At 32.7% G+C, this 12,694-nt stretch overlaps 1 protein-coding gene across 3 annotated transcripts in view; it reads right to left on the bottom strand.

Moving 5' to 3' along the window:
• Positions 1-12,694, bottom strand: part of EML5 (EMAP like 5) — a 149,560-nt gene that overhangs the window by 40,325 nt on the left and 96,541 nt on the right. Inside the window, exons 24-30 of one of the 3 annotated variants that reach the window (XM_012773990.3) lie at positions 12,606-12,694; positions 11,557-11,733; positions 8,720-8,921; positions 7,927-8,053; positions 5,082-5,096; positions 3,166-3,174; positions 961-1,039 (exon numbers count right to left, since the gene is read on the bottom strand). In XM_012773990.3, coding sequence (XP_012629444.1) covers positions 961-1,039; positions 3,166-3,174; positions 5,082-5,096; positions 7,927-8,053; positions 8,720-8,921; positions 11,557-11,733; positions 12,606-12,694 — 698 coding nt within the window. Of the gene's footprint in view, positions 1-960; positions 1,040-3,165; positions 3,175-5,081; positions 5,097-7,926; positions 8,054-8,719; positions 8,922-11,556 lie in introns of those variants that run through there. The other 2 variants (XR_012919686.1, XM_076003788.1) reach the window with 2 other exon arrangements.

Genomic DNA, 12,694 nt, shown 5'->3' with positions numbered 1-12,694 from the left:
CCAATTCCCCACTGACACTGAGGGACAACTATACTTCTTGTGTCCCAAAGAATAATATTTCAATTTGTGTTGTTAGTCAAAATATCTGAATTGGATACATAACTCAAGATAAATTATGTCCAAGTCATGTACTTTGAAGAATCCAAACAGTACATCCAACATTGTTGGACAAAAACTAAGTACATTATCTCTGACAACTCATGCTAACGTTCTGGCACATAAATCTGTAATGCAAGTGTGCATTTTTGTTGACCTTGTAGGGCGAGGTGGGGGAGGGAACTTCAAAAATCACCCTCTCACAGCTTTACACTTTGTTTATGCCTGATTTAGCACAGTTTGCTTGTTTGCTGCTGATACTGGAATTATTAAATGACTGAAGAACCTTCCTTATTCCTCAGGTTTCTTTGACTGGAAGCAGATATAGGAGGAGAAACAGTCTTAATGAACCCTATACAGTGAATACATCACGTGAGGTCAAAGTTCATGATTTGGTGTAAGTATTTAATCTTTATTGTATAAATGTGAAAACTGCTTAGTGGTTTAAATTTATAAGACAATGCCAAGGTACCTGTGCTTCTATAAGGAAAAGGTTATTCGTATATATTTATGTTTAGAAGTCTGTCTATGGTCATACTACCCTAAATGTGCCTGATCTTGTCTGATCTTGGAAGCTAAGCAGGGTGGGGCCTGGTTAGTACATGGATGAGAGAATTGCTTTGTGATAAGTCAATTGAGGGTATTATTCATGGAAAAGTAAAAGCGAGACTAATAAAAAAAGAAAAACAGAGTGTATCAATCCAAAACTCAAACTTGGGTAAGAGTTAACAATCAATTTTTATCACCAAACAAAAAATTATTCAATACATTTAATTTCATGAAAATTAATGACAAGACTTGCGTGTTTTATAAAAAGGAACTCTGGATACATTTTAGTAGCACTGGAGAGTGGGGCTTCCTCACCTCTATGGGTCTCTTTTTCTTGCCAACATTGTTTGTCTGGAGTTTCTCTGGCTGTGGCGGGGCCCTGCTCACTGGGGGCCTGAAACAGAGAAGGGGGAAGGAGGAAAGGCACACAATACTTGGAGCCTTCACTGAGCCTCCCACATCTGCCCTCCAGAGAGGTGTCTATCACACTTTCCCCCAGATGAACCCATTCTGTGTTTCACTAGACTGCCCTCTACATCTTGATAGCTTCTAAAGCAGGAAGGTGGAAAGAAAATCTTAAAACTTTTATTCATTTTATGTTTAATGTCTTTGGGGTATGCTTTATAATGTAAATAATATAATAGCACAAGAATAGACTGTTTATTAACAAATTAACAAACTCCAAAATTTCTTGATGGGTACATTATTATTTTTATTTATTTAATTTTTTTTTTTGAGACAGAGTCTCGTTTTGTTGCCTAGGCTAGAGTGAGTGCCGTGGCATCAGCCTAGCTCACAGCAACCTCAAACTCCTGGGCTCAAGCAATCCTTCTGCCTCAGCCTCCCAAGTAGCTGGGACTACAGGCATGCGCCACCATGCCCAGCTAATTTTTTCTATATATATTAGTTGGCCAATTAATTTCTTTCTATTTATAGTAGAGACGGGGTCTCGCTCTTACTCAGGCTGGTTTCGAACTCCTGACCTCAAGCAATCCGTCTGTCTCGGCCTCCCAGAGAGCTAGGATTACAGGCGTGAGCCACCGCGCCCGGCCTTGATGGGTACATTATTAACAAAGTCTGGATTATGGCTCATCTTGCACATGGCAGGTGCTCAACACATTCTCCTTGAAGTTGAATTTTGATAATGTTTCTATGAACTATCTATACTCTTGGCAACATAAATCACATCTGAGTTCAGATTTGTATTTATTACCTGTTTCTCTATGCTCTTACCTTCTTTACTTCCTAAAGTCCCTAGTATTGATTAATGGCATCACCATTAATCACTCATTAATACTCAAGGGAGATATTTTACAGTCACGAAGCACTACAAACCATACAATAACTCTGTAAAAGATAATTACTATTACTACTGTTTCCAACTTTTCCTTTTCCCTTATTCCCACTATTTACTATAAACATTTATCAACTTTACTTACATAGGAGCTCTCAAATCTAGCCCTCTCTTCTCTGTTCAGGATCTATTTATAATGTACCAAATCCCAACAGGTGTAGAGAGTTCACATTTTGAACCATTTAAATGTGGAAGCTCCTCTCTAAAACTCATTAATTTAAAAAAATCATTTAGTTTATTATTATCTCAACTGTTATTCAAATATTTAATAACCTTGCATCAATCCTCCCCAAATTATAAGTTAATATTTAATTTGTAACAACTAAATCAAGAAATGATAAAAATTAGCTTTCCTGTGGAAAAAATTCCAACACTTATGAATAAGTTTCATAACATTAAAGGGATTAAAATATACTTACATTTTCAAAATGATTATCAAGTTATATATCTATAAAAAGTAAATGAAGTGTTTTATATCTTAAACATGCAATATAAAATAAATGTGGGTTTTTATAATGTGAAGCAGCATGTAGACTATGTAAGCATGACTGGTGTCATAAAAAGCAAATGTCCTTATCAAAATATATAAGCAACTTTTCAAGTTATCATAGAAATTTTGGTTTCAAACCTTCTTCATATACTTTTTTAATGTTCATAAGTAAAAAGTAGAAATGAATTCCTAATATTTAACATTTAAAAATATTTCTGCTAGAACCATTTCAAAGAATGATAGAGCATTGGCTTTTCTTCCACTTCAATTCTGTTGATTGAACTTTATTCAATGTTACTGTCCGACAGCTTTAATTGTAACCCAAACAATAAACTGCTAATTTTTATTCCATATAATCCTATGTAACACTTAATCATATTTTAATTTTTATAAAGCTTTTTATATAATGTATATTATTGCTTCAAATGAAATTATACAACTTACAAAATTATACCTTGTACATTATACATGTTGAATAGGTACAGTTTTAGTAAAGCATTTACTTATAGTGTAAGCCAGTAATTAAGATGCTATTTATTTTAGGGGTACTAATGCCAAAGGAAAAAAGTGTGGAAACTGTGAACAGAGGTAAAGAACACCAAGTAACATAGCTCATTAATGGTAAATATACCAATGACAAAATTAGGCCTTGTAAGCATAGCAAAGAGAGGATTACCTGGAACCTCTTTTCAGCAGCAGATAAAAAAGGAAAAAGATTACAACATAAATTTGAATTTAAACACTAGTAAAATACCTTCTGTAATAAAGTATTTTTATACATTTCATTAACATATATTATATTGCATATATTAAAGGCCTGTGGTTTTGAGTTTATTATTACATATAAGAAAAGGCTTAAATTACTCCATTAATGGCAAGGAAATCAGAAGAAAGAAGGTGAAAAAAGAAAAATAAATAATAATTCAACATTTTACATTGTAAACTTTAAAGCCTGCCATACTTATCTTTCTGCAGTACAATCTGAATTTCAAATAAAATATTTAAGCTTATCATTGTTCTTAAGAATGGGCAGTAAAATGTTAACCAAGTTAAAAGCTAGTAGAGATGGAGCCGCTTTTAAGTTAATTGCCTAAAGAACCTAAGCCTAAGCTCCCCCTATTCTCACCTAACAGGGCTCCCAGTCAGTCAGTCCAAGCAGGCAGACTGAGTCACTCAGGGTCTGCTGGATTTGAGATTTTGCTAGTGAAGGATGTACCTGTACGTTTTAGAAATTTCCCTCAGTAGCATATTGACTGAAGCAGAAATGGAAGGAATCACAGAAGTAATTTTGTCTATCCTCCCACTGAAACCAGGAGCCTTCTTTACATGTCTGGAACATCCCTGTATAGCACTGATGACAAGTGGTCATCTAAACTCTGTATGACCATTGTTTGTGACAGGGAATGGCTTGTCACTTCTACATAAAAAGCCATTCATATTCAACATAGCAATTATATCTCCACTAGTTTTCTTGTTCTGGAACAAGTGATTCCCAGAACAATTCATTATTCTTTATATGAAGTGCCTCCCAACCTCCCTTCATCATGTCCTTCCTTCCTAGACCACTGTAAACTGTCAACTTCCCTTTAAAATGTAAAGATGAGTATTGAGTAAGCTGCTCTAGATATGAGGCTAGATCTGGATGCTTTATTTCTGTTAAAATAGTATAAGATTATCTGGACCTTTTAAAAAGTTGTTTCCTACCCTGGACTCTTTTTTTTTTTTTTTTTCGTAAGAAATGGGGTCTTGCTATATTTATGTTGCCCAAGCTGGTCTAGAACTCCTGGCCTAAAGTGATCATCCACCTCAACCTCCCAAGTAGGTGGGACTACAAGGTGTGCATCACTGCACTCTGGCTGGACTGGTATTTTTGCACACATCATCTTACTTATAACAAAAATGGATTCTTGTTGTCTGTCAAATATTAAGGGATGCCTAATATTCAAGTTTCTGTGCAATCTGGTCTCAGATCTACTTTTTTCATCCTTATCTCCAGGCATTTTCCTAGTGGTATCTTTTTTACTTGTAAAAAAAGACTAGCCATTTCCCACATTGTCCTGTTTCAGAAAATCTCTGAAGACATTTTTATCCTGCTAAAGGCAGCTATAAAAGCACCCCAAAGAGTCCTTTCTTACATATGTCATTTTATTAAACAAATACCATAATATTATTTCAATGTTTTTAAAAGAATGAATAAATTAAACATACACTAAATGAAGTTAACAATGTTTATAAACCAAAAAATCTTTCACTGAAAAATATGTGTAGTTTGTATAGTTAACTTTCTTTTTATTAGACTCTGAAATGTAAGGAAAAACTAAAACTATCTAGTATGTAGTAGTTTGTAAAACCAATTTATCATAATTAAGACCCTCATAATAACTACATATAAGCTGGGCATGGTGGTACATGCCTGCAGTCTAAATGCAAGTCTTTTGTAGGATATGTCCTATTTCATTTTCTAACTCTTTCTTGAGGAATGTAGTTAAATGCTTTATAGGGAGAAAATCAACATCTTAAAATACTGTAAAGATCAAAATAGGACACAGAGTAAATTTTTGAATGAATTATTTTCTTTAGTAAAACACTTACCTTACTACTCCCTGCCTTGAAAAGGAGCAAGGGTAAAAAAAATAGGGAAACATACATGAAAATTTATGATGAATAAAATATAGCAGTTTAGTAAACAGAAGAAAGGCAACATGTCAACAGAATTCTAAGGAAATACAAAAATGGCTAATTTATATCACATTGTTTTAAATATTTTTATTCAAAAATACAGAAAATTTAACTGACAAAAATTAACTACACAAGATTTGCTACAAAACATTTTAAATAAATACTTTAAATTAAATTATTTAAAATTAAATATTTAAATTAAAATTATTTAGGGAAAAAAAAACCACAAAAGTATCAACCAAATAGAGTAGTTATCAATTTTCATCAGAAACAAATCCTTTAAAGTAGACAAGATATTTGATAAGTGTTTGTTTTGATTATTCATAAAGTGTTTTATTTCATATTTGATGACAATATATTTTATTAAAAATACAAAAGCATTTATTTAAACAGATCATGTTATCTCCTCATAAACATATTCAAAGTTGGTAAAAAGAAATGTGTGCATTTCTTTATTTTTATTTCCTTTGATTATTTCATTTTGTGCAAAGTCTCACTAATGACTTCTATGGAATTTTCAAAAGAATTTAGTAGAGTTCAAATTGCAAAATAAATCAAAAACAAAATGCAAAATGCAAAGCGATTTCAAATAATTTGGAAAAAGCCGTAAAAAATCCAAGGTAAGAGCAAAGATTACACTTATGACAGTGTGTTAATCTTCATGAGAAGTAAAATATTTCCATCTGTCAGAACATAGGTCACTTCAGCAATAGGGAGGAAATTTAAATTTAAGTGTTTTACTATGAATGAGACAGCCTACAGATTAAAATTAGGTCACATTTTCTGACATACCAAATTTATCTGATAAATGATAATATTCTTTAAAAAAATCAATATAACAAATGAAAGAAATTTATGGGAATAGCTAGAGTTCTTTCTCTACAGAATACTTTTTACTTTTTATTACTTGGGAGATATAATTTCCTTTAAGTAATATTAAGCACTATACTGGAAATATTCTAATTATAAAATTTAAATATCATCTATATTTGCATATTTTATATATTCCTTTAATTAACAAATATTTATGTAGTGCTCATAGCTTTGTGAATATCTAATTTCAGAAATAGTTTCAATATTTACCAGGTATCTCCTCAGGTTACTTGGCATTTCATCAAGGGAAGAGTGTCATTGGTAAAAACCTACTATCTAAATTCTTGATTTATAGTATTTCATTTAAATCTTGAAATACTCTGTAAGTTAGGGGTTATAATGCTCATTTTACCATTAAGGAAACCTAAGTTCAGAAAGGCGGGATAATTTTTCAAATCTCACACAACTGGTCAATGATAAAAATTAGTATTTTAACCCATTTGTCTGATTCCAAAATCTATGTCTTTTGCACCATATGATGCTGCTTTCTCGCAAGTTGCTTAAACCTGGAATTCTGTGTAAGTATTAAATTATGGTATGATCAGCTTTCTTTTTTTTTTTTCCTTTTTTTTTTTGTTTTTTTTCAATTTTTTTTTCTTTTTTTTTCTTTTTTTGTTGATCAGCTTTCTTAAAAAGTATCTCTAATTCACTACTTAGCATCTTTATATAAAAAGACAAAATGGATGATCACTCTCTATCCCCCTTCATTAGGTGACCTCCTCTTGCTGTTGTCTGAGATAAACCATCAGCACACCTGGCACCTGGAAGAGGAGCTAAGGAGGCATCAGGACCTCAACATTCTACCTAGAACTTCTGTGGGAATATTGGGATCAGTCAAGTCACAGAATCTCTAGTGCTCCCTTTTCCCACACTCACGTGCATCTCTAACTTCATCCCTGTCCCCAAACGTTAAACTCACAGGTGCAACCTCAAATCCTTCATCCAAAGCTTTCCTGTAGTGGCATTCCTACCTAGCTGAGCTTTAAGAGTCTTCAACACTACCCTCACTGGCCACATATTTTTTCCACAAATCTGTTCAACTGTGAATTGATTCCCTTTCATTTTTAGCTTTTCCCTCAAATACTCTTACTAACTTCTCATAAGAAAAGTTTTCCTTATTTCAGTCTTCTACAGAAGTCACTGCTGGTCCCACCTCCCACTCCCTCTTTGTTCCTCACTTCTGTTTCTGGATATTTTCCCTTTATCATTCTCAAACCTTCACTTCTGAAGTCAATGGCCAATCCATATGCCTCTTTATTGTTTTCCATATTGTTTTTGATTTTAAAAACAATTGGCTTCACAATTTCTCTGTTGATCTGTCATCTATAGCAGAGGGTTTATTAAAAAATTCTCTCTCCTCATAAAACTACTGTGCATATGTCCTTATTTTTGATTTGCTGATCCTAAACAAAGACCAATAATTCCCATTAAAGACAACTTGCCTTTTTGGAAAATTTTTGAAATAATGAATCCCTATGTTGATAAAAGCAAATGGATAGGCAGCCCTTTTCAAAATTGAAACCTACTTTTGCTCATGGCTTCTTAAAATGCACTTGGTATTGGATTCAATTTTTATTATCTCCCCCAACTCCATCACATATATTTATAAAAGTTAGCAAATAAGATTATTTTTTATTGTCTTCATTAGAGAAAAGATTACTTTAATCATATCAACTTTATATATATGTATTATTCCCTAAACTACTCACAGTATCACCACCAACATGTATTTAAAGACAAACATATTTTCTAAGAGGTGCTTGGAATTGTATAAAGCAAGAAGACCACTGTTACTTAGTTTTTGCAAAAAATCCATTTAAATAATAAATTTTATTTTTAATATCAGTTATCTTTTTCTTCATCTAGTTTTAAACTTCATTGTTACCTCTCATCAATTGAAGGTTCTTTTTGTTGCAAATGAGGCTTGATTCCAAACATTGGGCGAATATTTGTAGATAAGGCTCTGATGGTATAACTGATTTCATTCTCTCTTGTAACATCACTGTCATAGCCTAGCATCAAAATATAAATTATTCTTGAAGTGATTACTAAGTAGATTAATTATGATCTTATAAACTGGATACAAGGATATTTAACAACATGAAATAAACTATTATAACCAAATTATGAAATAATAGGTAGCCAATAAAAATGACATAGAATATTTAATATGTAATGTTTTCAAAGTATTAGTGATAACAGCAGGCTAAAAATATAAGTCCAATATGATCCCACTTTTGTTAAAAAACATTATGGATATAAATGCACATACATTTCAGGATATACCCCAAATATTAACAGAGGTGTTACCTCTGAGTGGTCAAATTATGGATGCTGTGTTTATTTTTTATTGCAAAAAATATTTTCCACAATGAGCTGGTGTGTTATGAAAAAAATCTAAATTATTTTAAAATATGAGGACAATAAAAAAATTTATTTTAACAGTACTCATTTAAAATATGATTGTCTTTCATATGTAGATGAAGAATATCCAAGTCATTGATACATGTAAGCCTGAAGTTCTTGAGTCACAAAACCAATTTTGATGTTCAATAGACCAAAAATACTAATGCCACAATTATTCAAACATTATTATTACTTGTTTTAACTTCTGCACTTTAAATAAGTTGTGCTAAATTTTCTCTCTGTTTTTATTAAAATATAATGAAGTGATTTACCCCCATCTTCTTCAGAATCGATGTCAGATTCTTCACTATCACAAGGCCTTTTTTCCCGATAACCCTCCATCTCATTTGTCCACACCATTAAAGACATATCTGTACCTCCTAGGGTAACCAACATGCTGTCGTCATAAGTCCAGCGAACATTTGTGACATGTGTACTATGGGCCACATACCTTTTAAATTTCCCAAATTTTCCCTAAAGAGGAAAAAAAAATTCAAACAATCATTCTGAGAAATTTTCTTTGAAAATTTTGTTATAATTCTGAATTCCTTTTATTTTTCTTAACTTATGGTTAGAAATTTATCATTCCAAGTGCAACATGTTAAAAAAAAAAAACCATGAGAAAATAGTAAAACTCACTAGAACAAAAAATACCGATTTCCAAACCTGATGAGGATAGGATAAAACCAGTAGTTTCACACATCATACACCAAAACTCTTTAGGAAACCAACTTGGTATTCTGCATTATAAGCATAAAAATGTTCTTATGTTTGACTTACTCATCTCCCTTTTAGAGATGTTTGCTAAGAAAATGCTACGTGTACAAAAAACACATACCACAGTATTTACTTACAGCACTAAAAAATTTTAAATACCTAAAATGTTCAATAAAGTAATAGCTAATTACAGTGTATATCTATGGAACAGTGTATGTCAATTTAAAATGATTATGCAGATATATTATTATGGGAAATAAACACAGTAACTGAGATGGGACACAAACGCCTATGCACAGCATGGATATGGAAACAAAAATTAATTATCAATTGTTTTGGTGTGTCTATGGGTATATACATAGCCATCTAAATATCTTTCATCTTAATTCATTGGTGCTTTTGTTTATAAGCACTACACATAGGAATGTGTTTTACTTTTTTGTTTGTTTTATTTTGGGACAGGGTCTTGCTCTGTTGCCTGGGCTAGAGTGCAGTGGCATCATCATAGCTCACTGCAACCTCAAACTCCTGGGCTCAAGCAATCCTCCTGCCTCAGCCTCCCGAGTAGCTGAGACTACAGGTGCACGCTACCCAATTTTTGTATTTTTTGTAGAGACAAGGTCTCGCTATATTGCTTAGGCTATTTTACTTTTAAATATCAAGAAAAATTCGTGTTATAAATATTGGCAACTTTGAAATCTATAACACTATCATTACCATGTTACTTAAATAAATTTCAGATCAAAGCATGATAAGCAGGTTTTAGATGGACATCTTTTCAAGGGTGTCAAAATAATAGATGTCCTTTCAAACACAGTGATAGCAAAATCAGTGAATTCTCTGGGGATGAAGACTCTTAATAAAAGTTAAATTTGTATTCCACTTCTCACACAGCCTTACTGGCCAGTGGCAGTGGCTCATGCCTACAAGTGACCCACACCTGTAGTCCCAACTACTTGGCAGGCTGAAGTAGGAGGATTACTTGAGCCCAGGAGTTTCAGGCTCTAGTAAACTACAATCACGTCACTGCATTCCAACATGGGAAACAGCACAAGACCCCCCCATTAAAAAAAAATGTCAGGGTTAGAGATCTGTCATCAAAGTGCTGCAAGAAAGAGTGAGGTGAAGAAGGAATCTGTAGACCAATATCCTAGAATCTATTTCTAAGGGATCTATACCATCTAGAATGCTGGAAGTTTCTAATAAATGTTTTAGTGGGACATATTCTTATCAACTAAGGTTCTACCATTTATATGTGGAATAAAACAGGAATCTGTGGAATCTTTTCTTGGCTGAGTTTTCAATGAGAATTTTTTTTTTTTTTTTGAGACAGAGTCTCACTTTGTTGCCCAGGCTAGAGTGAGTGCCGTGGCGTCAGCCTACTCAGAGCAACCTCAAACTCCTGGGCTCAAGCAATCCTTCTGCCTCAGCCTCCCGAGTAGCTGGGACTACAGGCATGCACCACCATGCTCGGCTAATTTTTTCTATATATTTTTAGTTGTCCAATTAATTTCTTTCTATTTTTAGTAGAGACAGTCTCACTCTTGCTCACACTGGTTTTGAACTCCTGACCTTGAGTGATCCGCCCGCGTTGGCCTCCCAGAGTGCTAGGATTACAGGCATGAGCCACTGTGCGTGGCCTCAATGAGAATTTTTAAACCTGTGTTTTCATATCAATGCTGACCTAAAAATATTAATAGCAATTACTTAAGATCACCATGAACTGAATATCATAATATGACTCAGTGTCCTATTTCAAATTTATGTTTAAGTTCATGTTTGTGCCAAATTATAATATATAACTTAATTTGTGAAAATTAAAAAATATATGTATCAGGACTTGATACATGAATTTTATTTTTGTGCTAAGCAAAAGCCTAATGTTCTACAGTTATGCAAATAGAGGGAAGTGGTAAAAAAAAACTGAATAATCACATAGCATATGTATGTAGAACTCCAAACAATCTGTATAGTTTGGTTTCGACAACAACAAAAAAATCATTCATTATATTAAATCAATGTCATTTATTTTAATTTTATAGGTGTTGTATTTTGTATTTAATTGGTTAAAAGTTACTATTAATGGTGTATATTTAATCAAAAGAATAGTAAAATTATTTAGGTTAATATTGGGGATAAAAGAAATGTTTCTTTTAAAAGGGATCTTTACTCAATATTGAAAAACACTGAAGAATATAATATATAACTTAAGGAATGGGATCATAAATTACAAATAATACTTCCAGATAAAAGCTATAAATATGAACCATAATTCTGAACTGTCATATTACATATGTACTATTTGTATTACAACAATGAGATGCTATGATAGGGCATTACCTTAGCCTTTTCATAATTATGATTATTAGGAAAGTTAAAGAAAAATACATACTTTAGTAGGATATCTAAATAACTTCACAAATCCCAAATCATCCCCAGTAGCTAGGACCATTTTGTCACTGGTGAGGCAAGAAGCAGTTACATCTGTGACTTCTCCAATTATTGGCCAAATTCCCTCACAGCATAAACCAAGAACACTTGTCCATGATGCCCAAGCAATTTTTTCTACCTAAAAAGATAAAAACAATGCAGTAAATTTGTAATATCTAAACCTAAAAAATTAACAACCAAAATGTAAACACTTTTCTTTGTAATTATGTGTTTCACAAGTAAAATTAAAGTTTCAGTGAAAAAAAGTTAAATTTCTAGTTGTCTTGGTTTTGTAGCTTCCCAGAGTCTAATAATTCCTGCAGAAAAATTTTAACATAGTATTATTCAGGATATACTTATATATATCCACTGTGTGTTCCAGGTGCTGAGCATACAGTCATAAATAAGACTGTTTCTCCCATTAGGGTAATTAAGAAACATTCTTACAGTTTATGTTTAAATTTCTACTAATGCATTATAAGCATGTTTTCCAACTAATCATTACTAGAAATTAAGAACTTTTGTTTACAGTCCCTCCCTTTATTAAGCCACTTTAATGTTAAATTTGTTGAACCTCTCTTCCTAGGGCATATAAAAAAAAATAGCTAATATTGTCAGGCACAAAACTAAACACAATTTTGGTTTTTATTTTTAAAACAGGAATCTGTCGACAAGCATCTTAGGCATATGGATTTCAAAGATGTAGCAAGCATGCAGTACTTCAATCTTAGATGGCATGTCTTTTATTTGCTATTACATGCTTCTTGTCCTTTGAGGAAAGTATTAATAATTAGAGCATAGCCAGACATACAAGTGATTCATTCCTTTTCGCAATAGTTTGTCTCTTCCTTTACCCACCTATGTATTCTGGCCCAATAAAATAAATCCACTCAAGAATATCTGTAATTTGAGAACAGGCTTCACACATAACTAAATGATGGAAAGTAGGCATCAGTTTTCCAACCACTCTTATTCATATAAATAACACTACAAACATCACTATCTTCCTACCTCCATGCTGGGGATGGTTTGTTTTTTCCCTCTGGGAGCTTCAAAGAATAACTGTTCTTTAGCACCAGTGTTGACCTGTAAAAGCTTTC

Source organism: Microcebus murinus, chromosome 6 (assembly GCF_040939455.1).
Source record: "Microcebus murinus isolate Inina chromosome 6, M.murinus_Inina_mat1.0, whole genome shotgun sequence".
Classification (NCBI taxonomy): domain Eukaryota; kingdom Metazoa; phylum Chordata; class Mammalia; order Primates; family Cheirogaleidae; genus Microcebus; species Microcebus murinus.
The sequence above is the reverse complement of the archived record's forward strand: the minus strand, read 5'-3'. Positions and strand labels throughout refer to the sequence as shown.